Source organism: Capra hircus, chromosome 7 (assembly GCF_001704415.2).
Source record: "Capra hircus breed San Clemente chromosome 7, ASM170441v1, whole genome shotgun sequence".
Lineage (NCBI taxonomy): Eukaryota > Metazoa > Chordata > Mammalia > Artiodactyla > Bovidae > Capra > Capra hircus.
In genome coordinates this window covers 101,641,646-101,669,456 of record NC_030814.1, presented here as the reverse complement: position 1 = coordinate 101,669,456, position 27,811 = coordinate 101,641,646, and the positions used below count along the sequence as shown (strand labels likewise).

General features: G+C 41.4%; 1 protein-coding gene across 1 annotated transcript; it reads right to left on the bottom strand.

The window, feature by feature from the left end:
* On the bottom strand, positions 177-27,811 carry LOC102179843 (olfactory receptor 10H4-like). Its single transcript, XM_018051702.1, has 2 exons — positions 27,802-27,811; positions 177-1,138 (listed from the first exon to the last, which is right to left on the bottom strand). Exons 1-2 carry the CDS (start codon positions 27,809-27,811, stop codon positions 177-179), a joined length of 972 nt encoding a protein of 323 aa, XP_017907191.1.

Below are 27,811 nucleotides of genomic sequence, written 5' to 3'. Positions count from 1 at the left end.
CTATAAATAGGAGACTATGATGGCTTGAGATGATGCAAGAAGGAGAAAAATTTGAGACAAATAAAGCTAGTATGCACCAAACTTCTATGGAGTGTGGGTATTTTACAGACCAGTATCATTGAAAAAGTATTATAAAGACAGACATTATTATTTCCAACCCTGCTTTTAAATTGCTATCAGAAACTTAGGGGGCAGAAGATTCTGCGGAAGGTTCTCTGTATGGCATTCTTCAGCTCTTTATTCCTGAGGCTGAAAATGATGGGGCTAAGAAAGGGGGTGAAGACTGTGTAGGTGGTGGCCAGCAGAGTGTTACTGTCCATAGAATGGGCGCCTCTGGGCTTGAGGTAGATGAGGGAGGCAAAACCGTAGTGCACGACCACTATGGTGAGGTGGGAGACACAGGTGGAGAAGGTCTTGTGCCGGCCCTCAGCGGAGGGGATCCTCAGGATGGCAGCCACGATGAAGACATAGGAGAGGACAATGAGGAATAAGCAGCCCATCAGGGCCGTGACACAGACCATGATCACACCCATGGTGACAGAGGCCGTCCCCTTCCCACAGGCCAGCTTCAAGAGGGAAAGCACATGGCAGAAAAAATGGTGGATCTCATTAGAACCACAGAAGCTGAGGTGAAAAATGATCAGTGTCACCATCATCCCCATGACTGAGCCACCAGCCCAGGACCAGGACACAAGACGGGCACAGTCACGGGTGCTCATGAGCACGTTGTAGCGCAGGGGGTGGCAGATGGCCACGTAGCGGTCGTAGCCCATGATCATGAGCAAGAAGGAGTGGGTGAAGCCAAAAGTGAAGGAGAAGAACATCTGGCTGGCACAGGCCACAAAGGTGATGGAGTGATGGGTGGAGAGCATGTGAACCAGCATATAAGGAGTGATGGCAACAGTGAACAGGATCTCGGAGATGGAGAGGGCACACAGGAAGAGGTACATGGGGGTGTGGAGGCTGTGCTCCCTCCAGATGGTGCCCATGATGAGCAGGTTGCCCAGCAGCGTGAACAGGTACATCAGCAGGTACAGCAGGAAGAAAATGGGCAGGAGCTGCTGAGGGAATTTGGAGAAGCCGATGAGGATGAATTCAGACATCATGCTGTAGTTTTGATTAGACAAGAATGCTGCATCTGGTGAGATCAGAAACAGAATGAAATCACAGTGGTTAAAACAGATTGATCACATGCAGAAGATGGAAGAACTAGTTAAATGACACCACAAGGAGGCAATCAGACAAATTCAAGGTGGATCATTCCACAGAACAATTGACCTGGTCTCATTAATAAGCCAGGATCAAGAAAAGGATAAAGAGAAATTCAGGGGACATAACAATAATATGCAATATTGGGTACTAGATCAGATACTGATTTAGATAAGCTAGTTGTATTTTGAAGGAAATAGAGAAGATTTTGATTGTGGTAGGGATAAATGATGAAGTACAAACAATATTAAGTGGTTATTATTAATTAATTTTTGGTTTCCCTGGTGGCTCAGATGGTCAAGAATCTGCCTGCAGTATGGGAGACCTGGGGTGATGGCAACAGTGGGTTGGGAAGATCCCCTGGAGGAGGGCATGGCAACCCACTTCAGAATTCTTGCCTGGAGAATCCCCATGGACAGAGGAGCCTGGTGGGCTACAATCCATGGGGTCACAAAGAGTTGGCCATGACTGAGTGCCTAAGAAGAGTACATATTAATTAATTTATTAATATTTTGTTTGGTCTAATTTTTTCGACTGTGAAGGTAAATATTAATAGTTTAAAGAGATACTGAAAAATAAAAAATGATGAAAGTAGAAATGACATATTTAAAGTTCCAGCAAATAAAATTGGAGCCATGTTTTTGTTAGACTCAGCAAACAGTCTTTATCAGATTCACTATTCCAAGCATAGAGAAGCATACAGGTATTTTCCCCAGTGAGACCTACTAAGACCATGAGGCAAAACTTTCAGTTTTATTTGAAAATCATGGATATTGGTAATTTTTTTCATTCCCCCCTTTCTTCCTCCTGCTGCTGATAACTAAGTAGTGATTATTAGTTTTCTGTAATTCTTTCTTTGTTTTGCCATCCATATTTCCTATATATTCTATTTGTTCATGGATATCTAAAAGAACATGTGACTAAATACATAATTCAAAAATTCAAAAAATAAAGGTATACTGAAATTTAAAAAATTCACACACATGCACACACCAAGGAACAAAGGAATATTTCATGAAGGTTAAAAGAACATCGTATCAACCTACATGTATATAATTAACCTATATAAAAATATACACTTGAATGTTAGAAGTTAATATTCAATACAACTTCAGTGAAATAATTATAAAATAGAAATTACTAATCAATACTAGATAGATAAGAAATTAAAGTTGGAAATTTTTTACAGAGTTCAGAAATGCAATTTGGGTGTTATTAATTATAATGCACTATAATATTCAGACATTAGCTCATATATATTTAAGCTCTTCACAAAGCAATGTTAAACATGTTTTTTCAAGTACATAGAGGACTTTATAACAAAAATTTACCTTATTTTCAGACATAGAGAAATTCTCCATCTACTTCAAAGTATAAATAATATATAGATTATAATGTGCTAAAGTCGGAAATCATTGGAGAAGGAATAGCTTTCCAAATCCATAAGTTAGAAGGATGTAGTATTAACCTCTTGCTTCAGTAGTAAGTCATAAAATAAATGAGATATTTATAAAAAATAATTTAAGCATCAAATGTCAATTAAAAATACCTTGAGGGGAATATGCAATTATATATATATATATATATATATATATATATATATATATATATAAAGAAACTTTACCCAGAAAGGCATGCTTACTACAACTAAAATCAAGTGATGAAAATTAATAAGATAGAAACAGGAGAAAATGCCAATGAGAAAGCATAAAATTAAAATTGGGAGACAACTATAGAAATATAGATATTTAAAATGAATAAAAATAGTAAGAAAAATGTAAGTTAAGAAATTGAAATAAAAGATGAATAAATTCACAGAAACATAAAATTCCAAAACTGGTGCAAAAAGAAAAATAGAGACCCTAGGTATTCAAAAACATTCTAAAGAAATTGAAATGTTAAAAATCTTCTCCTTTCTATAATTATCAGCCCCAGTGGGTTTATGAATGTGCACATATACATTTTAGGAACAATTGATTAATATCTTATACATGTTCTTCAAATAAAAGAAAAAAATGGAAAATATTGAAATCTGCTGAGCTTATTTCATCAGGTTAATGCAATCTTGATTCTAAAACTGGGTAAAAATGTTATAAGAAATAACAGTTACTGGCTCACTTTACCTATCAATTTTTGATTTTGAAATCTATTTATGACATCACCTAATCAATGAAATGATGTATTAAAATTAGTAAATTATGATCAAGTGGTGTTGGTTTATCCCATGAATGACAAAATGGTTTAGCATCATGTGGTTCACATAAATAAATTAAAAAAAAAATAATGTAAGTATTTTGACCAAGGAAAAAATGTATTTTCTTAAATTAAACTTCTATTTCTGACATTTTAAATGTTCACGTAATAATTGCCTGTAACATGGGAGACCAGAATTCTATCCCTGGGTCAGGAAGATCTGGAGAAGGGAATGGCAACCCACTCCAGTATTCTTGCCTAGAGAATCCTATGGACAGAGGAGCCTGCGGGCTACAGTCCATGGGGTCGCTAAGAGTCAAAGAGGATTGAGCAACTAATACTTCCTTACCTTACTTTAGGCGTACAACATAATGATTTCACATATGTTTGTCTATTTATGATTTTTAAAAGCCCCTTTGCAACATGAAATTGAAGGGGACTTTCTTAGCTAGATAAAGAATGCATCCTACAAAGCTAGCAAATGGTATACTATGTAGGGACATTTACATACATTGTTTTATAATCAGGAAGAAGCCAAGGATACTCACTGTCTCTGCTGGTCTTTAACATGGAACTGAAAGTTATGAGCAGGGCTACAAGGAAAGAGAGGAAGGAGACACAGACAGATTGAAGTGATGAGAACTGATCACCTGTCTGGAAAGATTAGATAATCAAGATGTAATACGTTAGAACTATAGGAGAGTGCAGTGATGCAGAAGGCAAGATTAGCTTCCCCAAACCACAGTCATTTCTTGTGCCCTTAAATCAGTAGTTATCATCAAAATTTAGTTTTTAAGTAAAAAGATAACAGTCTCAAGTGACACAGATGATATAGAAACAGTTCTCAAGCATTTTGGCCTCAGGATGCCTTTATGCTAAAAAATTATTGAGGCTCCTAAAAGGCATTTGTTAAGGTGGAATGCAACTATCAGTTTTTTACCATATTAGATATTAAAACTAGAATCTTTAAAAATATTCAGTAATTCAGTTCAGTTCAGTCGCTCAGTTGTGTCCAACTCTTTGCGACCCCATAGACTGCAGCACGCCAGGCTTCCCTGTCCATGACCAACTTTGGAGTTTACTCAAATTCATGTCCTTCGAGTCGGTGATGCCATCCAACCATCTCATCCCCTGTCATCCCCTTCTCCTCCTGCCTTCAATCTTTCCCAGCATCAGGGTCTTTTCCAATGAGTCTATTCTTCACATCAGGTGGCCAAAGTATTGCAGTTTCAGCTTCAGCATCAGTCCTTCCAATGAATATTCACAACTGATTTCCTTTAGGATGGACTGGTTGGATCTCCTTGCAGTCCAAGGGACTCTCAAGAGTCTTCTCAACACCACAGTTCAAAAGCATCAATTCTTTGGCGCTTAGCTTTCTTTATAGTCCAGCTCTCACATCCATACATGACTGCTGGAAAAATCATAAATTTGACTAGACGGATCTTTGTCTGCATTCAGTAATTAGTACACTTTAAAAACAATAGTAAATCTATTACATGTTAACATTAGTAAGATATTTATATAAGGTTGATTACAATGTTCAGAAACATTTAGTGAGAAGAGTGGTCTTTTATTACGTGTTTGAAAATATATCTAATGCCTGCCTTGATAGAAAACAACCTAATGCCCATATCTATTTCTTCGTTTAGTCTGTGTTGGGCCACCTCATGCGAAGAGTTGACTCATTGGAAAAGACTCTCATGCTGGGAGGGATTGGGGGCAGGAGGAGAAGGGGATGACAGAGGATGAGATGACTGGATGGCATCACTGACTCGATGGACGTGAGTCTGAGTGAACTCCGGGAGATGGTGATGGACAGGGAGGCCTGGCGTGCTGCGATTCATGGGGTCGCAAAGAGTCAGACACGACTGAGCGACTGAACTGAACTGAACTGAACTGAACATATTGTTTTGGGCTTCCCTGATGGTTCAGATGGGAAAAAAATCTGTTTGCAGTGCAAGAGACCTGGGTTGGATCCCTGGGTTGGGAAGATTCCCTGGAGAAGGAGATGGCTACCCACTCCAGTATTCTTGCCTGGAGAATCCCATGGAAAGAGGAGCCTTGTAGTGTTTTAGTTGAAGTATATGATTAAAACACATCCACACATGTAATTGGTAAAATAAGGACCTAATGACCTAAAGACCCCAGGAAATGTCTCTGGGACCCCTAGGGATTCTCACCTTCCTTTGAAAAGCACTATAATTACAATATCTAGAAATTAACATAAAATATGCAATACATCTAAAGACTTTAAAGCATTAATAACAATGTAGAAGGTGATCTGAATACTTGAAAACAGTCTACTCCCCTGAATGAGTTGAGCTAACATTATCATGATGTCAAGTTTTCCTAAATTACGTTGCACTAGCAATTCCAGGGAATTGATTGTGAATGTGATGAAACCTGCCTAAAATTTCTTCTAAGAATTAAATCAATATAAAACTATAACAAACTTTTAAAAATTGAGTAAACAGGAGAGGTATATCCTCCTGGATAATGAGACACATTATAGAGTCATAGTCATTTCTTAAAGTGTGATCCTGGATTAAATGGGCACTGATTAAATTGATTCTATGTCTCAGAAAATAGCCCTGTATGGTTCAAAACTTAATGTATATAAAGGTGGGAGCACAAATCAACGGGGAAATATAATATTGCTTGTTACTTTCCGGTAGGGGAAAATGTTCATTTTAGGAAGCCAAGTAAATCTGAATATCTGCCCAAGAACACATGTAAAAGTGGAATCCAGATATATTCAAGTCACGACTATGAAATACCAACTATACATCTAATAGGAGAGAGTACACGAGCATTGAGGAGGGCATGGCAACCCGCTCCAGTATTCTTGCCATATTCTTGCTTGGAGAATCCTATGGACAGAGGAGCCTGGTGGCTGCAGTCCTTGGGGCTGCAAAGAGTCAGACAGGACTGAAGCAACTGAGCATGCAAACACTCAGGAGAGTTACTTTCTTGATTTTAAAAAGCACAAAATTTAAGGTGATCTTTTTTCAAAAAGACACAAAAACATCAACATTAAGGACTTTTGTTCCACAAAGGAAATTATAGGTGAAGTTATCAGGCAGATGAAACTTTATGAAAAATAATTTTCACTGTGGGAAACTGTCGATGGAATGCTATCTAGACAAGCGAACAAAGAGTAAGAATCTCAGTACAGGTATGAGCAGAGAAATCATGAAAAGAGTTACACAGGCAAATGGAAAGATGCCCCGTAAAAAGGAACATGGGGAAGGAGGAAGGTAGGAAGAGAGGGAAGGGTGATGGAATTTCGCCGTATAACTATTCAGTTCCCCAAATTAGAAAACGCTGTGTTGACTGGATTATGGGGAGAAAGGAATACTCTTGCAATGCTGGTGAGAATGTAGAATGATGAAAATTCAGAATATACATGCTCTGTACACCAGCAAATTTGGCCCTAAGTGCTTGTCTTGATTTCGAAAACCTATTTATAGGGGAACATTTAAGAGTTTGCTCCTTGTAGCATTGCTGTAGTGAAGGAATTGGGGAGAGGGGAGGTAAGAAGGATTGGATGCAAACATTGGAGCCTCCAACAGGTGTTAGATATACACTTAGCAGTATAAAGGGATTTAAAGAATAATATTGAGTGAATGAAGCAAAGACCGGGATGAACTCTTTACCATAATCCCTTTGGGCACATTAAAAATTTAGTACATGAAACTACTCTGTATGAAACCAGAACAGTGAATGCATGTCATTGCTGCTGCTGCTAAGTCACTTCAGTCGTTTCTGACTCTGTGTGACCCCATAGACGGCAGCCCACCAGGCTCCCTCATCCCTAGGATTCTCCAGGCAAGAACACTGGAGTGGGTTGCCATTTCCTTCTCCAAAGCATGAAAGTGAAAAGTGAAAGTGAAGTCGCTTAGTCGTGTCCAACTCTTAGCGACCCCATGGACTGCAGCCCACCAGGCTCCTCCATCCATGGGATTTTCCAGGCAAGAGTACTGGAGTGGGGTGCCATTGCCTTCTCCAAATGCATGTCATTACATACTTGTCAAAACCATCGAGTGTACAGAGAAAGAGTGAAGCTTAATGTGGACTTGGACTTGGACTTGGACATAATTAACTTTGGTTAATTAAGACGTATCTCTATTGGTTGATCAATTGTAACAAATGGACCACATGATGCAAGACGTGAAAATAGAGAAAACTGAGCTGGCAGAGCAGGTTAAGTGGGAACCTGCTATACTATCTGATCAGTATTTCTAGAAACCTAAAACTATAATAAAATGAAGCCCATTCATTCAAGAAATTAAAAAATTAATTTAAAGGATTTATACAAACTTGTCAAAACATATATAAATCAAAGGGTACACATGAAGTATTTTTAAAGTGTTTGTCAAAACAAAAAGGCAATGGGATGAAAGAAAGGGAATTAATTAATGAAATATGAGGAGGATCTCGTACAAACCAATGGTGATCAAAAGCCATAAACTGGAAATATCATTGCTCAAACCTCTGCACCTGAACTCCATCATAAAATTAGAAGAAAATTCTATGAATAATTTGAGCCACATTGCTATCCAGAGCTCCTGAACTGGCTCTGAGACAGCCTTCCCATCCCTGATGTAACAGCCCCTAGCCATTTCATTAGGACATCGTCTCTAAGAGTCCCCCACAGTAGCAGTCATTTGGAACTTGGAGGACACAGCATCATCTGGCCAGTGAGGAACCTGGCAGGAGTTGGAGGTGCTCTTTAGAGTGAGGAAGACTGCATTTGGGACCTGAAAAACACATCCTCTGACCACCTAATTAAGCTCCCCACCCAGAAGCCAAGACACTGGCATCAGCTGCCTTCCATGCTTTATCCCTCCCTTCACTCAATTCTCTCTCCCTACCAAGTAGTTCCAGCTCCCCTGCATCCTTCAGGCTCCATCTCCTTTTTCCTAGACCACTGCCCCAGGTTCCTCCCATGTCCCCTTCTCTGGCCCCACTCTACTCTGACTTCTAGGGTGAATTTTCTGAAATATGCACAGGGTCTGCAGTTATCAGGCGCAGGGTTCAAATTCAAAGAACTTTGCAGTGTTGATCTACCCTCCCCGCCCCCCTACCCAACCCTCTACTGAGAGTACACAGAGAACTGCCTTCGGTGGGTCCATGAAATTCTCCCAAGGGCTTAGGTGCTTGTGCTCAGTTGTATCCAACTCTTTGCAACCCTTGGATTGTAGCCTGCCAGGCTCCTCTGTCCATGGGATTTTTCAGGCAAGAATACTGGAGTGAGTTGCCATTTCCTTCTCCAGGGGATCTTCTCTACCCAGGGATCGAACCCACGTCTCCTGTGGCTCCTGCATTGCAGGCAGCTTCTTTACCTGCTAAGCCAGTGGGGAAGTCCACATAAGGGCTTAAAGTTTACCTAAGAAATGTAGTTATCACTGGCTGAGAGACTGTGTTCCTTCTTCCAATCTGGTTTACTGTCATCCTTCTGTACCTGATACATCACCAGCTGACTCCATTCTAAACTCGTGGTCTCTGACCCCAGTGGAGGACTTAGACCCTCTGGTAAACACACAACTCAGTTCCCCCCAGGAGGCTGATTCAACCTCCACTCTCTTCTCCAGCCCCTACCTCACCCCTGCAGTCTACCTTTCCACCTCCTGCATGGTGGAACACCATGATTTTTAAGGCTGGCCTCTCCCATCTTCTCTAATAGGTGGACAGAATTTCGTCTCCTTTGGTCTCATGGAGGAGTGCTTGTGCACTGGTGCTGAGCAAACATCAGACACATCACAGGAGTGAAGCCTGCTCACACTTCTGTCTTCTCCAGAGCCTCCCCTCCAGGTTAGCAGGGACCACTCTGGGCAAGAGCAGGACCAAGCAACAAAGACAAGATAACCTAGAACAGGATTTCTCAGCTTTAGCATTAGTGATGTTTGTTTCTGTTTTGCAAACTTTAAATTTTTTATTTTGTATTGGGGTACAGCCAATTAACAATGTTGTGGTAGTTTCAGGGGAACAGCGAATGAATTCAGCCATGCATATACATGTATCCATTCTCCCCCAACGGCTTCCTTGGTGGTTTAGATGGTAAAGAATCAGCCTACAGTGCAGGAGACCCAGGTTTAGTCCCTGGGTTGGGAAGATCCCCTGGAGAAGGAAATGGCTACACACTCTAGTATTCTTACCTGGAGAATTGCATGGACAGAGAAGCCTGGTGGGCTATGGGGTCACAGAGTTGGATGCAATTGAGCAACTAACACTTTCACTTTTACTTTCACTGGCTTCAATTCACCAGAGGCCCATAGCATCCTCTCCCCACCATAAATTCTGATGGTCAAAAAGCTTCAGATTTGTCCAGATGTCCACCATGGGGCAGAATCATCCTGGGTTGACAACTGCTGACCTAGAAGCTGCAAATGACACTTAAGCTAAATGAGAAGAAAGGACCCAGAGTGGGCAAAATGAGAAGACCCTGAGCAGCTTTCCAAGACCAAGCTCCTCCCTTACTACTCTTTTCCCCAGCCCCGGTCTCATCCCCAGGCTGAGAAGCACTGCTCACAATGGTAGATTCTGCCTCCGTAGCTTTCTGTCCTGGTTTCCCTCTGCGAGGGCTGCCTCTTCCAAGAAATGGTCAGGAGGGGTGAACAGAAGCTCTCCTGCTTGTTGCTGTCAGCAGCGCCCCCAGGCAGGTGTGGAGTGAGACCTAGAAGCTCCCAAATGTGATATACAATGTGCTTTATCCCTGCTGCAGACTCCAGCAGGCAGATCCCAAGAGCATCTACATGGAACCAACTGCAAGGGCAGTCCTCAGGGTCTGGAGAGGCTGAGCGAGACCTCAGGGGGAGCTTCTGGGATCTTCAGTCTCAGCTATACACACACAACAGAGATTCCCTGCTGCCTCCCTCTGCCCAGTGTGATGGTAGCCCCTGCTGAGGGCTGAGCTCTCAGTCCTGGGGATACAGGGCTGGATACAGATGTCCTTGACCCCTTGGGGGGTAAAGAAAGGGTCAGAGGGAAGTCAGGACTGGAGGAGCCTAGAGTAAGAATCCATGGCTGTGCCATTGGGTAAGGCCAATTGGAAAGCTGTCCAGAATAAGGGTGCTTTGGAGCTGGCTCCTAGGGAGTGGTTTCTCTTGCATAAGGTAAGTACTCAATGTCTTCTAGCCACACTGGAAAGCCCCACCTCTCCTCTCCATATACCTCTGCTCTATCCCTGTTGTCCTGGTGATCCAGGTCAGAAAGTCTTGTTACTGAGTCCAAGTGTGCTCTGGACTATCGCCAGACAGGCCAATGAATCTGAGAGGTGTTGAGGCAGGGAAGAGACTTTAATTGGGGAGCCCGTAGACCCGGAATATGGCAGTCTAGCACCTCAAAATAACCATCTTATTGGGATCTGGATGCCAGGTTCTTTTACAGATTAGAGATGAGGGGATGAGAGGAAGCAAAGTAAAAAGGCCATTAATATTGCAAACGTTTCCTAGAATGACAAGCCTCAGGTGTGTTAATTTCTTCCTTCCTGCCATTCACTGGTGGACAGGAGTCTGAAAAAAACAGCACTTTAGTTTAGCAGTCAGGCAGAGAGGCAGGATTCTCTGTAACCATTCTGTATGCTTACAATAACAAAAGCAAACTCTTCCAGAAAATTGCAGGGGAAGGTAAACTTCCAAACTCATTCTATGAGGCCACCATCACCCTAATATCAAAACCTGACAAAGATACTACAAAAAAAGAAAACTACAGGCCAATATCACTGATGAACATAGATGCAAAAATCCTCAGCAAAATTCTAGCAGTCAGAATCCAACAACACATTAAAAAGATCATACACCATGACCAAGTGGGCTTTATCCCAGGGATGCAAGGACTCTTCAATATCCACAAATCAATCAATGTAATTCACCACATTAACAAATTGAAAAATAAAAGCCATATGATTATCTCAATAGATGCAGAGGAGGCCTTTGACAAAATTCAACATCCGTTTATGATAAAAACTCTCCAGAAAGCAGGAATAGAAGGAACATACCTCAACATAATCAAAGCTATATATGACAAACCCACAGCAAACATTATCATCAATGGTGAAAAATTGAAAGCATTTCCCCTAAAGTCAGGAATAAGACAAGGGTGCCCACTTTCACCGCTACTATTCAACATAGTTCTGGAAGTTTTGGCCACAGCAATCAGAGCAGAAAAAGAAATAAAAGGAATCCAAATTGGAAAAGAAGAAGTAAAACTCTCACTGTTTGCAGATGACATGATCCTCTACATAGAAAACCCGAAAGACTCCACCAGAAAATTACTAGAGCTAATCAATGAATATAGTAAAGTTGCGGGATATAAAATCAACACACTGAAATCCCTTGCATTCATATAAACTAATAATGAGAAAATAGAAAAAGAAATTAAGGAAACAATTCCATTCACCATCGCAAAGAAAAGAATAAAATACTTAGGAATATATCTACCTAAAGAAACTAAAGACCTATATATAGAAAACTATAAAACACTGATGAAAGAAATCAAAGAGGACACTAATAGATGGAGAAATATACCATGTTCATGGATCGGAAGAATCAATATAGTGAAAATGAGTATACTACCCAAAGCAATTTACAGATTCAATGCAATCCCTATCAAGCTACCAGCGGTATTTTTCACAGAACTAGAACAAATAATTTCAAGATTTGTATGGAAATACAAAAAACCTCGAATAGCCAAAGCAATCTTGAGAAAGAAGAATGGAACTGGAGGAATCAACTTGCCTGACTTCAGGCTCTACTACAAAGCCACAGTCATCAAGGCAGTATGGTACTGACACAAAGACAGAAATATAGATCAATGGAACAAAATAGAAAGCCCAGAGATAAATCCACACACATATGGACACCTTATCTTTGACAAAGGAGGCAAGAATATACAATGGAGTAAAGACAATCTCTTTAACAAGTGGTGCTGGGAAAACTGGTCAACCACTTGTAAAAGAATGAAACTAGAACACTTTCTAACACCACACACAAAAATAAACACAAAATGGATTAAAGATCTAAGTGTAAGACCAGAAACTATAAAACTCCTAGAGGAGAACATAGGCAAAACACTCTCTGACATAAATCACAGCAGGAACCTCTATGATCCACCTCCCAGAATTCTGGAAATAAAAGCAAAAATAAATAAATGGGATCTAATTAAAATTAAAAGCTTCTGCACAACAAAGGAAACTATAAGCAAGGTGAAAAGACAGCCTTCTGAATGGGAGAAAATAATAGCAAATGAAGCAACTGACAAAGACTTAATCTCAAAAATATACAAGCAACTTATGCAGCTCAATTCCAGAAAAATAAACGACCCAATCAAAAAATGGGCCAAAGAACTAAATAGACATTTCTCCAAAGAAGACATACGGATGGCTAACAAACACATGAAAGGTGCTCAACATCACTCATTATTAGAGAAATGCAAATCAAAACCACAATGAGGTACCACTTCACACCAGTCAGAATGTCTGCGACCCAAAAGTCTACAAGCAATAAATGCTGGAGAGGGTGTGGTGAAAAGGGAACCCTCCTACACTGTTGGTGGGAATGAAAACTAGTACAGCCACTATGAAGGAACAGTGTGGAGATTCCTTAAAAAATTGCAAATAGAATTGCCTTATGACCCAGCAATCCCACAGCTGGGCATACACACTGAGGAAAGCAGAATTGAAAGAGACATGTGTACCCCAATGTTCATCACAGCACTGTTTATAATAGCCAGGGCATGGAAACAACCTAGATGTCCATCAGCAGATGAATGGATAAGAAAGCTGTGGTACATATGCACAATGGAGTATTACTCAGCCATTAAAAAGAATACATTTGAATCAGTTCTAATGAGATGGATGAAACTGGAGCCGATTATACAGAGTGAAGTAAGCCAGAAAGTAAAACACCAGTACAGTATATTAACACATATATATGGAATTTAGAAAGATGGCAATGATGACCCTGTATGCAAGACAGCAAAAGAGACACAGATGTGTAGAGTGGACTTTTGGACTCTGTGGGAGAGGGAGAGGGTGGGATGATTTGGGAGAATGGCATTGAAACATGTATACTATCATGTAACAAACGAATCGCCAGTCTATGTCCGATGCAGGATACAGCATGCTTGGGGCTGGTGCACGGTGATGACCCAGAGAGATGTTATGGGGAGGGAGGTGGGAGGGGGGTTCATGTTTGGGAACGCATGTACACCCGTGGTGGATTCATGTCAATGTATGGCAAAACCAATACAGTATTGTAAAGTAAAATAAGGTAAAAATAAAAATAAAAAAAAAAGCAATGAAAGGCAAGTCAAAGAAATAGTTCCACCATGGAGTCCGAATTGGCTTCCTCCCTGCAGCAGTCTGACATTAGCATAAGACTCTTTATGACAAAATATGAACATTTGATCTTTTGGTCTTTATCCCTGGTTCCTGACTCTCAGTTCTGGAAACTATTAGTATCTCAGGAGTGATCAAAGTGTCTTTTTTTATACTGATGAGATGATTAGTTTCTGGATACCCTAAGGTAGCTTTCTGGGGATGGTCTCCAGAAAGATCAAGGCAAGATTAAAAGGTTGAAACTTTTACCCCCACTCCCTTAGATCTCCAGAATGAGGAGAGGAGGTGCAGATTGAGTTAGTCACCAAAGGTCAAGGATTTAATCATTCATGACTCTGTGATAAAATCTTTATAGAAACTCCCTAAACAACAGGATTTGGAGAGTTTCTAGGAGACAGTTTTTAGGTGGTGAACACAGGAAGGTGCTAGGAAGGTGTGGTGTATCCGGAGAAGGACAGAAACTCTTCACTCCTTACCTTGGAATTTACCCTATGCTTCCCTTCCATTTATTTGTGCCTAAGTTGCATCTGGGTACTGTTTTTGCTTTGGCTCCATCCTTTCATTCTTTCTGGAGTTATTTCTCCACTGATCTCCAGTAGCATATTGGGCACCTACTGACCTGGGGAGTTACATCATTTTGCCTTTTCATACTGTTCATGGGGTTCTCAAGGCAAGAATACTGAAGTGCAATGTCAGGTGCATGAATCAAGGCAAATTGGAAGTGGTCAAACAAGAGATGGCAAGAGTGAACATCGACATTCTAGGAATCAGCAAACTATAATGGACTGCTGCAGAGAGGAATCCCTTAGAAGAAATGGAGTAGCCATCATAGTCAACAGAATAGTCTGAAATGCAGTACTTGGATGCAGTCTGAAAAATGACAGAATGATCTGTGTTTGTTTCCAAGGCAAACCATTCAATATCACAGTAATCCAAGTCTATGCCCCAACCAGTAACGCTGAAGAAGCTGAAGTTGAACGGTTCTATGAAGACCTACAAGACCTTCTAGAACTAACACTCAAAAAAGATGTCCTTTTCATTATAGGGGACTGGAATGCAAAAGTAGGAAGTCAAGAAACACCTGGAGTAAAAGGCAAATTTGGCCTTGGAATGCAGAATGAAGCAGGGCAAAGGCTAATAGAGTTTTGCCAAGAAAATGCACTGGTCATAGCAAACACCCTCTTCCAACAACACAAGAGAAGACTCTACTCTACACATGGACATCACCAGATGGTCAACACTGAAATCAAATTGATTATATTCTTTGCAGCCAAAGATGGAGAAACTCTATACAGTCAGCAAAAACAAGACCAGGAACTGACTGTGGCTCAGATCATGAACTCCTTATTGCCAAATTCAGACTCAAATTGAAGAAAGTAGGGAAAACCACTAGACCATTCAGGTATGACCTAAATCAAATCTCTTATGATTATAGAGTGGAAGTGAGAAATAGATTTAAGGGCCTAGATCTGATAGAGTGCCTGATGAACTATGGAATGAGGTTCATGATATTGTACAGGAGACAGGGATCAAGACCATCACCATGGAAAAGAAATGCAAAAAAGCAAAATGGCTGTCTGGGGAGGACTTACAAATAGCTGTGAAAAGAAGGCAAGTGAAAAGCCAAGGAGAAAAGGAAAGATATAAGCATCTGAATGCAGAGTTCCAAAGAATAGCAAGGAGAGATAAGAAAGCTTTCCTCAGTGATCAATGCAAAGAAATAGAGGAAAAGAACAGAATGGGAAAGACTAGAGATTTCTTCAAGAAAATTAGAGACACCAAGGGAACATTTCATGCAAAGATGGCCTCAATAAAGGATAGAAATGGTAGGGACCTAACAGAAGCAGAAGATATTAAGAAGAGGTGGCAAGAATACACAGAAGAACTGTACAAAAAAGATCTTCAAGACCAAGATAATCACGATGGTATGATCACTCATCTAGAGCCAGACATCTTGGAATGTGAAGTCAAGTGTGCCTTAGAAAGCATCACTACGAACAAAGCTAGTGGAGGTGATGGAATTCCAGTTGAGCTATTTCAAATCCTGAAAGATAATGCTGTGAAAGTGCTGCACTCAATATGCCAGCAAATGTGGAAAACTCAGCAGTGGCCACAGGACTGGAAAAGGTCAGTTTCCATTCCAATCCCAAAGAAAGGCAATGCCAAGAATGCTCAAACTACTGCACAATTGCATTCATCTCACACGCTAATAAAGGAATGCTCAAAATTCTCCAAGCCAGGCTTCAGCAATACATGAGCTGTGAACTTCCAGATGTTCAAGCTGGATTTAGAAAAGGCAGAGGAACCAGACATCAAATTGCCAACATCCACTGGATCATCGAAAAAGCAAGAGAGTTCCAGAAAAACATCTATTTCTGCTTTATTGACTATGCCAAAGCCTTTGACTGTGTGAATCACAATAAACTGTGGAAAATTCTTCAAGAGATCGGTATACCAGACCACCTAACCTGCCTCTTGAGAAATCTGTATGCAGGCTAGGAAGCAACAGTTAGAACTGGACTTGGAACAACGACTGGTTCCAAATAGGAAAAGGAGTACATCAAGGCTGTATATTGTCACCCTGCTTATTTAACTTCTATGCGGAGTACATCATGAGAAACGCTGGGCTGGAAGAAGTACAAGCTGGAATCAAGACTGTAAGGAGAAATGTCAATAACCTCAGATATGCAGATGACATCACCCTTATGGCAGAAAGTGAAGAGGAACTAAAAGCCTCTTAGTGGAAGTGAATGTGGAGAGTGAAAAAGTTGGCTTAAAGCTCAACATTCAGAAGACGAAGATCATGGCTTCCAGTCCCATCACTTCATGGGAAATAGATGGGGAAACAGTAGAAACAGTGTCAGACTTTATTTTTTTGGGCTCCAAAATCACTGCAGATGGTGACTGCAGCCATGAAATTAAAAGACACTTACTCCTTGGAGAAAAGTTATGACTAACCTAGATAGCATATTGAAAAGCAGAGACATTGCTTTGCCAACAAAGGTCCATCTAGTCAAGGCTTTGGGTTTTCCAGTGGTCATGTATGGAGGTGAGAGTTGGACTGTGAAGAAAGCTGAGCGCTGCAGAATTGATGCTTCTGAACTGTGGTGTTGGAGAAGACTCTTGAGAGTCCCTTGGACTGCAAGGAGAACCAACCACTCCATTCTGAAGGAGATCAGCTCTGGGATTTCTTTGGAAGGACTGAGGCTAAAGCTGAAACTCCAGTACTTTGGCCACCTCATGTGAAGAGCTGACTCATTGGAAAAGACTCTGATGCTTGGAGGGATTGGGGGCAGGAGGAGAAGGGGACGACCGAAGATGAGATGGCTGGATGGCATCACTGACTCGATGGACGCGAGTCTGAGTGAACTCCGGGAGATGGTGATGGACAGGAGGCCTGGCGTGCTGCGATTCATGGGATCACAAAGAGTTGGACACGACTGAGTCACTGAACTGAAATTGCATCTTCTTCAATAACAAACTAGTACCTAGGTGGCCCGGTGGTGAAGAATCCGCTTAACCATGCAGAAGACACAGATTTGCTCCCTGGGCCTAGAAGATCCCCTGGAGAAGAAAGTTGCAACCCACTCCCATATTTTTGCCTGGAGAATCCCATGGACAGAGGTGCCTGGCAGGCTACAGTTTATAGGATCACAAAGAGTCAGACATGACTGACAGACTGACTGGGCACACACAACGGCAATGAAAGAAACTTTCTGAATTCTCTAAATCATTGTAACAAAATGTAGAACCTGAAAGCGGGGGGTGGGTTGTGGAAACATCCAGCTTTCTAGCCTGGACTGGTGGCTGAAGTGGGAGCGTCTTGTGGAACTGAGCCCTGCACCTGTGAATTCTGACACCAGCTCCAGGAAGTTGCTTGTGCATGTGTGCTTACTCCCTCATTTGCATCTGATTCTTTGCAAGCCTATGGACTGTTGCCCACCAGGCTCCTCTGTCCATGGGATTTTCCAGGCAAGAAGACAGGAGTGGGTTGCCATTTCCTACTTTAGGTGATCTTCCCAACCCAGGGATTGAACCCCTGTCTCAGTGTCAGAACTGAACTATAGGAAACCACTGATGTCCAGAGAGATTGGAGAACTGATCCTTTGTGTAGAGATAGAAGCCACACGTTTAATGTCATAAGTGTTCAGCAACGCTGTCTGCTCAGCCTCTGTAATCAGCCTCAAATCTGGCCACTCAACTCATCCAGGATGCCCTCAGATATCTCCCTTCCACCTCTCTGCACCACTCTCTACATCTCCCCACATCCACTCCTGCCCTCAGCAGCTTACTCCCCGCACAACATTCAGAAAGAGCTCTCCACAAAGAAGAATCTGACCCTGCTGCTTGTGCTGGAAACCAACTGCTGGTACAACCACCTTGGAAAACTGATTGGCAGTATCTATTGCAGGTGAATTGTAGATCTTCACTATGATTCAGTAATTACACATCTAGGTACAGACTCAAGAGAACAGCACATAAGTATTATCCACTACAGGACATGTTTTAAACCTTCACAGCAATGCCATTCATAGGAACCCCAGAGTGGAAACAACCCAAATGTCTATGAATATGTTCATATCATAGAATATTGTACAACTATTTTTTTTGTAAGTGTATTTAAAATATTTACAGGCAATGCAGTGGTTTGACATATTTATATATTATAAAACAATCACTGAAATAAGATCAGTACAGTTCAGTCACTCAGTCATGTCTGACTCTTTGCGACCCCAGGAACTGCAGCATGCCAGGTCTCCCTGTCCATCACCACTCCCAGAGTTCACCCAAACCCATGTCCACTGAGTCAGTGATGCCATCCAACCATCTCATCCTCTGTCGTCCACTTCTCTTTCAGCCCTCAACCTTCCCCAGCATCAAGGTCTTTTCAAATGAGTCAGCTCTTTGCATCAGGTGGCCAACGTATTGGAGTTTCAGCTTCAACATCAGTCCAATGGACACCCAGGACTGATCTCCTTTAGGATGGACTGGTTGGATCTCCTTGCAGTCCAAGGGACTCTCAAGAGTCTTCTCCAACACCACAGTTCAAAAGCATCAATTCTTCAGTGCTCAGATTTCTTTACAGTCCAACTCTCACATCCATATATGACCACTGGAAAAATCATAGCCTTGACCAGATGGAGTTTTGTTGACAAAGTAATGTCTCTGCTTTTTAATATGCTGTCTAAGTTGGTCATAAAGTTTCTTCCAAGGAGTAAGCGTCTTTTAATTTCATGGCTGCGATCACCATCTGCAGTGATTTTGGAGCCCAGAAAAATACAGTCAGCTACTGTTTCCACTGTTTCCCCATCTATTTTCCATGAAGTGATGGGACCAGATGCCATGATCTTCATTTTCTGAAAGTTGAGCTTTAAGCCAATTTTTTCACTCTCTTCTTTCATTTCCATCAAGAGGCTTTTTAGTTCCTCTTCACTTTCTGCCATAAGGGTGGTGTCATCTGCATATCTGAGGTTATTGATATTTTCCCAGGGTCCAGCCCCTGTGGATCCAGGGTAATTCAAAGCAGGGATGGAGCCAGTGTCCTAGGAAGAAAACTTATTTAATTACAGATATATAGAGAGATTAGAAATGGATAGTGTAGTAGGAAATATTGGTGGAGAAAAAGAGGCTGAATAACTTGGTTTACGTGGGATACCAATACAATTCCAAGACAAGGAATTTGCACCATCTACGTTGGGCCACCGGCGCCACTTGAATATCGGAAGGTGCCCTTCCTTGGGCTCCTTCTCGCGTGGAACTTAAAAGCCGGGGCAAGTAAGTAGACATGGTGAGCACCCACGCTCCAGATGGGAATTCAGCCAGAAAAATGGGGAGCAAGAAAGAAACGACACAGGGGAATCAGTCTTTCCAGAAACTGATCCGATTTCTTTATTTTTAGGTTTGCTTATATACCTTTTATTATACATAGGGATGAATACAGAGTCACACGGGGGTCAGCAGTCCTGACCTTTATCAAAATCAGCTGCTTCACATAAATGTATAAAAATAGGTCTTAGGGCTTTTACATCATCTTCCGGCCATGAGGCCTGCTGACATTTTACGACCCTTTCTTTCTGATAATGGTCAGTTAACCAGAAAACTTATTTTTTCCAAGGGTGTTTTTTTTACTAAACCAGGCGCCATCCTCTGAAGGTAGCAGATAAAGTTACATTCCTATAGGGTGAGGGTGTAGTGGGTTACAGTCAAGAAAGGAATTTATTTAACCTAAGTTAACATGACTAATCTTAAAGGTTAATACTTATTTCTCCTATATGCTAGTTATATTCATAATAAGGGCAGGGAATATGGAGATTTAGCAGCAAACATCAGCCCAACAAATGAAAATCCTTCACCAATGTTCCCCTTAAGATCTATTTAGTCTTAAGATAGTCATAAAGTTACATTTTTACATAGCAAGGACGCAGTGATTTATAACAAAGTACAGTGATCTATAACAAAAGAGAAAATTCATTAACTCAAAAAGTCTAGTATTGGTAACATCAAAAACTACTATATTTCCTTTTATATTCCAAATACATTAATACATTCCCAGGTGCCTAAGGATACGGAGGCCTGGTGGCAATCATTGACTCAAAAATGAGAAAAGCCCTATACTAATTAAGATTTTCAAAATATTCCAGACTCTCTGTGCTGTTTATGGTTGAGAGGTAGTAAACAATCATGTGCATAGTGGCAGGAGTATGGATAGTCCTGTCGCACAAACTAGTCTGCCAGCAGAGAGGTTTGACCTGAGACACCCTTGTCACACTCAGGGCAGGGAATTAGCAGCAATTTTTGGCACAACAAATGAAAAACACTTCACCAATATAATTCCTAACCAACCCACTATACTAATAATTTCTAACTTCCCCAAATAATCTGCCTTTAGTAAGTCTAAAACATCTCATGCCTCTCATGGTTGGGAGGCTGTAAACAATCACATGTGGCCAATGAACCTGAACAGGCAGGCTAGATAACCTTCAGAGGAGTTCGTAAGTTGAAACACTCTTGTTATGCCCAGGAATTTTTATTGACTTAGAGCTGTAAGTTAACTCCTTCTCCGAGATAAATGGTGGTGGGGGGTCAGCCCCCCTTAAAGTCAGAGGTAAAGGAGAGAGCATAAAACAGTCAAGTAGGCACTATGGTTTTAGGGGTAGATGCTCGGAAAGGGGGTTTCCTGAGGCTCGATCTCGCCTTTGCATAATGCCGAGCCTCCTTCCTCATGACCTTTGCAAAGGGCGGAGTTCCTCACACTGGCTCCCGGCAATATTTCTCCCTACAATCTTGATTCTAGCTGGTATTCCTCTAGCCCAGTGTTTCTCATGATGTACTCTGCATATAAGTTAAATAAGCAGGTGACAATATACAGCCTTGACATATTCCTTTTCCTATTTGGAACCAGTCTGTTGTTCCATGTCCAGTTCTAACTGTTGCTTACTGACCTGCATATAGGTTTCTCAAGAGGCAGGTCAAGTGGTCTGGTATTCCCATCTCTTGAAGAATTTTCCACAGTTTATTGTGATCCACACAGTCAAAGGCTTTGGCATAATCAATAAAGCAGAAATAGATGATTTTCTGGAACTATTTTGCTTTTTCCATGATCCAGTGGATGTTGGCAATTTGATGTCTGGTTCCTCTGCCTTTTCTAAAACCAGCTTGAACATCAGGGAGTTCATGGTTCACGTATTGCTGAAGCCTGGCTTGGAGAACTTTGAGCATTACTTTACTATTGTGTGAGATGAGTGTGATTGTGTGGTAGTTTGAGCATTCTTTGGCATTGCCTTTCTTAGGGATTGGAATGAAAACTGACCTTTTCCAGTCCTGTGGCCACTGTTGAGTTTTCCAAATTTGCTGGTATCTTGAATGCAGCACTTTCACAGCACCATCTTTCAGGATTTGAAATAGTTCCACTGGAATTCCATCATCTCCACTAGCTTTGTTTGTAGTGATGCTTCCTAAGGCCCACTTGACTTCACATTCCAGGATGTCTGGTTCTAGGTGAATGATCACGCCATCGTGATTATCTGGGTCGTGAAGATGTTTTTTTGTGAAGTTCTTCTGTGTATTCTTACCACCTCTTCTTAATATCTTCTGCTTCTGTTCAGTTCAGTTCAGTTGCTCTGTGGTGTCCGACTCTTGGTGACCCCATGAATCACAGCACGCCAGGCCTCCCTGTCCACCACCATCTCCCGAAGTTCACTCAGACTCATGTCCATCGTGTCTGTGATGCCATCCAGCCATCTCATTCTCGATTGTCCCCTTCTCCTCCTGCCCCCAATCCCTCCCAGCAGTTAACTGTTTGCATGAGGTGGCCAAAGTACTGGAGCTTCAGCTTTAGCATCATTCCTTCCAAAGAAATCCTAGGGTTGATCTCTTTCAGAATGGACTGGTTGGATCTCCTTGCAGTCCAAGGGACTCTCAAGAGTCTTCTCTAACACTACAGTTCAAAAGCATCAATTCTTCAGGGCTCAGCTTTCTTCACAGTCCAACTCTCACATCCATACATGACCACAGGAAAAACCATAGCCTTGACTAGACGGACCTTAGTCGGCAAAGTAATGTCTCTGCTTTTGAATATACTATCTAGGTTGGTTATAACTTTTCTTCCAAGGAGTAAGCATCTTTTAATTTCATGGCTGCAGCCACCATCTGCAGTGATTTTGGAGCTCAAAAAAATAAAGTCTGACACTTTTTCTACTATTTCCCATGAAGTGATAAGACTGGATGCTATGATCTTCGTTTTCTGAATGTTGAGCTTTAAGCCAACTTTTTCGCTCTCCTCTTTCACTTCCATCAAGAGGCTTTTTAGCTCCTCTTCACTTTCTGCCATAAGGGTGGTGTCATCTGCATATCTGAGGTTATTGATATTTCCCCCAGCAATCTTGATTCTTGCTTGTGTTTCTTCCAGTCCAGTGTTTCTTCCAGTCCAGTGTTTCTCATGATGTACTCCGCATAGAAGTTAAATAAGCAGGGTGACAATATACAGCCTGATGTACTCCTTTTCCTATTTGGAACCAGTCTGTTGTTTCATGTCCAGTTTTAACTGTTGCTTCCTGACCTGCATACAGATTTTTCAAGAGGTAGGTTAGGTGGTCTGGTATTCCCATCTCTTGAAGAATTTTCCACAGTTTATTGTGATCCATACAGTCAAAGGCTTTGGCATAGTCACTAAAGCAGAAATAGATGTTTTTCTGGAATTCTCTTGCTTTTTCCATGATCTAGCTGATGTTGGCAATTTGATCTCTGGTTCCTCTGCCTTTTCTGAAACCAGCTTGAACATCAGGGAGTTCACGGTTCATGTATTGCTGAAGCCTGGCTTGGAGAATTTTGAGCATTACTTTACTATTGTGTGAGATGAGTGTGATTGTGTGGTAGTTTGAGCATTCTTTGGCATTGTCTTTCTTTGGAATTGGAATGAAAACTGACCTTTTCCAGTCCTGTGGCCACTGCTGGGTTTTCCAAATTTGCTGGCATATTGAGTGCAGCACTTGATCCCTGTCTCCTGTATAATGTCACAAATCTCCGTCCATAGTTCATCAGGCACTCTGTCTATCAGATCTAGGCCCTTAAATCTATTTCTCACTTCCACTCTATAATCATAAGGGATTTGATTTAGGTCATACCTGAATGGTCTAGCGGTTTTCCCTACTTTCTTCAATTTGAGTCTGAATTTGGCAATAAGGAGTTCATGATCCGAGCCACAGTCAGCTCCTGGTCTTGTTTTTGTTGACTGTATAAAGCTTCTCCATTTTTGGCTGCAAAGGATATAATCAATCTGAGTGTTATCTCTTCATATTTTCTTTTAGCATCTCCAAATGCTTTGTAATCCACTGGGCTACCCAGATGGCACTAGTGGTAATGAATATACTTACCAGTGCAGGAGATGCAAGAGACATGGGTTCAGTCCCTGAATAGGAAAGATCCTCTGAAGAAAGAAATGGCAACCCACTCCAGCATTCTTTCCTGGAAAATTCTGATAGAGGAGCCTGGCAGAGACCCCCTGGTCCATGGGGTCACAAGGAGTGGGATATGACTGAGTGACTGAACACAGCACACACAACACACATTCTTTGAATTACCAATTACTTAAATTTCTAGTATTAAACGGTATAGTGAGACTACTCTGTTTATTAGAAAGCAGAGCATCTAAGCTTAGTTCTCACGTGTACCTGATTTGATTCTCATTTCTCAGAGCAGCTGAGATGAGGAAAGACCACTATTCATGTAAACATTTCAAGTTCACAGATGGCCAGCCAAGTTTTGATGCATGAGGCAGGGTGCTCTGGGCTGGTGCACTGGGATGACCCAGAGGGATGTGATGGGGAGAGAGAAGGGGGGGGGTGGTTCAGGAAGGGGAACACATGTACACTCATGGCTGATTCATGTCAATGTATGGCAAAAACCACTACAATATTGTAAAGTAATTAGCCTCCAATTAAAATAAATAAATTAAAAAAAATAAATTCATTGCTACATTGAACTAGCTGTTACTATTACCTTCACATTGTAGGGCCAGTGAGATTAATGGCAAGTTCTGGAAAGGTTTAAGCAGGCCTCTTGCTGTTTTAGATAACAAAAAGTATGCACAAAATGTATAATACTTGATTTTAAGATCTTTTAATCACAAAAAATCACAGTTAATCATTATTTAGCACATCTTACAGAATATTGATAATAAAGTTAGGTAACAAAAATATTGTATTCTAGCCACCAAACTATTTTTTAGCTTGTGTAATAATAGAATTTGGGATTAAATGCTGATTTTATCAATGTAACATTAAATGTTTTAGGACAAAAAAAAAAGCTATGGTGCATATACACAATGGAATATTACTCAGCTATTAAAAAGAAGGTATTTGAATTAGTTCTAATGAGGTGGATGAAACTGGAGCCTATTATACAGGGTGAAGTGAGTCAGAAAAAAACAAACCACCAATACAGTATATTAACATATATATATATATATATATATATATATGGAATTTACAAAGATGGTAATGATGATCCTATATGTGAGACAGTAAAAGAGACACAGATGTAAAGAACAGGCTTTTGGACTCTGCGGGAGAAGGCAAGGGTGGGACGATTTGAGAGAATAGCATTGAAACATGTATATTATCATATGTGAAATGGTTTGCCAGTCCAGGTCGATGCATGATACAAGGTGCTTGGGGCTGGTGCACTGAGATGACCCAGAGGGATGGGATGAGGAGGGAGGTGGGAGGGGGATTCAGGATGGGGAACATATGTACACCCATGGCTGATTCATGTCAATGTGTGGCAAAAACCACTACAATATTGTAAAGTAATTAGCCTCCAATTAAAATAAATAAATTAATTTACAAAAAGAAGTTCAAGCCAAATAAAATAAAAATTGATGGACCCCTATTGCCATGGAGACAAGCTCTTAGAGGGGAACTCAACATTTTGCATGTTGTTGCTGTTGTTCAGTCGCTCAGTTATGTCTGATTCTTTGCAACCCCAAGGACTGCAGCACACCACCTGTTTCATATTCCAGAAACCCCCAGTTACATCTAACCCTTCAGGGTTCACCAGACATACCACTGTGTGCAAATGCTCCATGCCTATGTCACTCTTAACCTTTTTGCTTGCTGTCTCTTCTTCCTAGAAACTCCTCTCCCATCTGTGTACCTCACTGGATCACACCTCCTTACTCTTCAGGTCTCACTTTAATCATCACTCCCATCCAGAAACCTTTGTTAAGCCACAGACCAGTCTCTCGTCTACTGTTAGCTCTCACAGGCTGTTAGGCTTTGCTCATCACACCTGTGATGTCACCTTTGGTTACATGACAGCTTCCCCACTGGGCCATAAGAAGATGAGTGTTGAAAGTGAAAGTGCTAGTGACTCAGTCGTGTCTGACTTTGTGACTCCATCGACCGTAGCCCTCCAGGCTCCTCTGTCCATGGGATTTCCCAGGTGAGAACACTGGCATGGGTTGCATTTCCTCCTCTAGATTGGGATCTTCCCAATCCAGGGATCAAACCCCAGTCTCTTGCATTGCAGGTGGATTCTTTACCATCTGAGTCATCAGGTCAACTCTGTCCTTGGTTATTGCTGGATACTAGTGCCTAAAGTGTTTCCACATTAAATAATTATTTAATAAGCTTTTGTGACTATGTAAATAAGGGCAAGTGCTGTAAGTGTTGCAAAGAAAAGCAAATTCTGACTTTATGTGGGAACTGTTTCTTTGACTTGTTTTTCATTGCTTGTTATTATAATCATACACAATGACCTGCCTCAGTGAATCCTGCCCCATGCCTGACTGTTAAGGTGCCTTTGTTCAGAATCTTGTCCACCTGCAGATGGCAGGAAGGAAGATATTAACACACCCCTTGCCTGAGGCTTGCCATTGTAGGAGATGTTTGCAAGATTAATGGCCTTTTTACTTTGTTTCCTTCCCTTGGCTCATCTCTGATCTATAAAAGAACCTGGCATCCAGACTCCATAGAATGGTTATAATGAGACATTAGTCTGTCCCAGATCTAAGAAATTTTGGAGAACATGACATGGCTCACATATGTACATTGATATCAGGTTTCCTCAGCTCAACAGAAGTCGGAAAGGAGCTGGGAGAGGGCCACACTTTCTGTCAAAAAAAGAACTGCTGGGCTTCATGGACTCATTCTTCACTGATGTCTCTGGTACCCAGAAGTCAGAGAAGAAAAGGACCTATCATATAGTCTCAGGGATGGAGAGGAGATAGGTCAGGTGCAGGGGCTCTGTTTCTTCTCACAGATCCCCTTGTCCAGATGACCGTTCTACAGGAAGTAATCCTAGTGACTATGATGGAGCATCTTGGTGCAATCTTCAGATTCTTAGGCATTGTTTGTTCCCAATGTTAACATATCTCTGAAAGGACACAGATAACTGTAGGCAGGGGAAAAAAATATTCCCTCTTGACTCCAGGATTACAGATATGATTTTGTCCCATCAAAGCAAAATTCTGGTCTCTTTGATAACTAAGATTCAAAAAGGAATTCTCAACTCATAGCACATCTCGGAGCAGCCAATTTGTCAACCTCACTAGCTTTTCAGTTGAAACTGGGACTCAGAAAGAGGAAGTAATCGTGTGTAGATCCTGCTGTTTCATCTATGCAGTCTGTCATGGTTCTTCCTCTGAATTTCCAGCTCGTGGTTGTCTTTCTTATGGTGTGTGTGGTGCAATTACCTTAATTGTCTGCAACAGCCTGAAACTAAATCCTGGAACCAGCTTTGTGAAGTTGGACAAATGACTTGTTTTTGCTGAACTTCAATTTCCCCTTTGGTGAAAGACCAATTAGTAAGGACAGAAAGTCCTGTGCATGTACAATACATAGGATATATTAGGTCCTTGGTCTGTCAAGTCCAGGGCACCAAGACTCTTTGGGGAGATGTGATAACTTATGACAACCTCCAGTAAGAGTTGAGTGCCCTGGCCGTACACACACACACACACACACACACACACACACACGCATTTTAGATTAGCTCTGGCTGTGTGACCTTGCATATTATCAAATTTACCTAACCTCAGTTTCCTTTGGTGGAACACAGTGGTAAAAATAGGACTGCACCTTATAGTTTGTTGTGAGGATTCAAGGAGTTAATGTGTGAACAGTGCCTGACACATAGGAAGTACTCACAGAAGGGGTTCTAGGAGTATGATAACAGGGCATTGTACTCTGTCTTCCTTTCCAGGGAAATATATATAGCCTTCAACACATCTTGAGGACCAGGCTCTGGAATAGTCACAGGACCACAGAGATGAATTAGATGCCATTTTTTCTTTTCACAACACTCCCATTTTGTCAGAGGACCTTACCCATGAGAATAAAGCACAATAAGTGTGGTGTGCTAGGAGATGTTGAAAAATAACGAAGGAGGGGTATTTTATTGGCAGCATAAGGAATCAGTAGGGGTTCTCCAAGAGGATGAAGAAAAAGTCCAGCCACCAAGAACGCCAAATAAAAGTAAAATGGTATGAGAGTGCAAAGTATGGGCTAAAGGAATAAGAAGAGGGGCCCTGAGGGAGATGGGATCCTTAAGCTTCCACTTACCTTTCCTCAT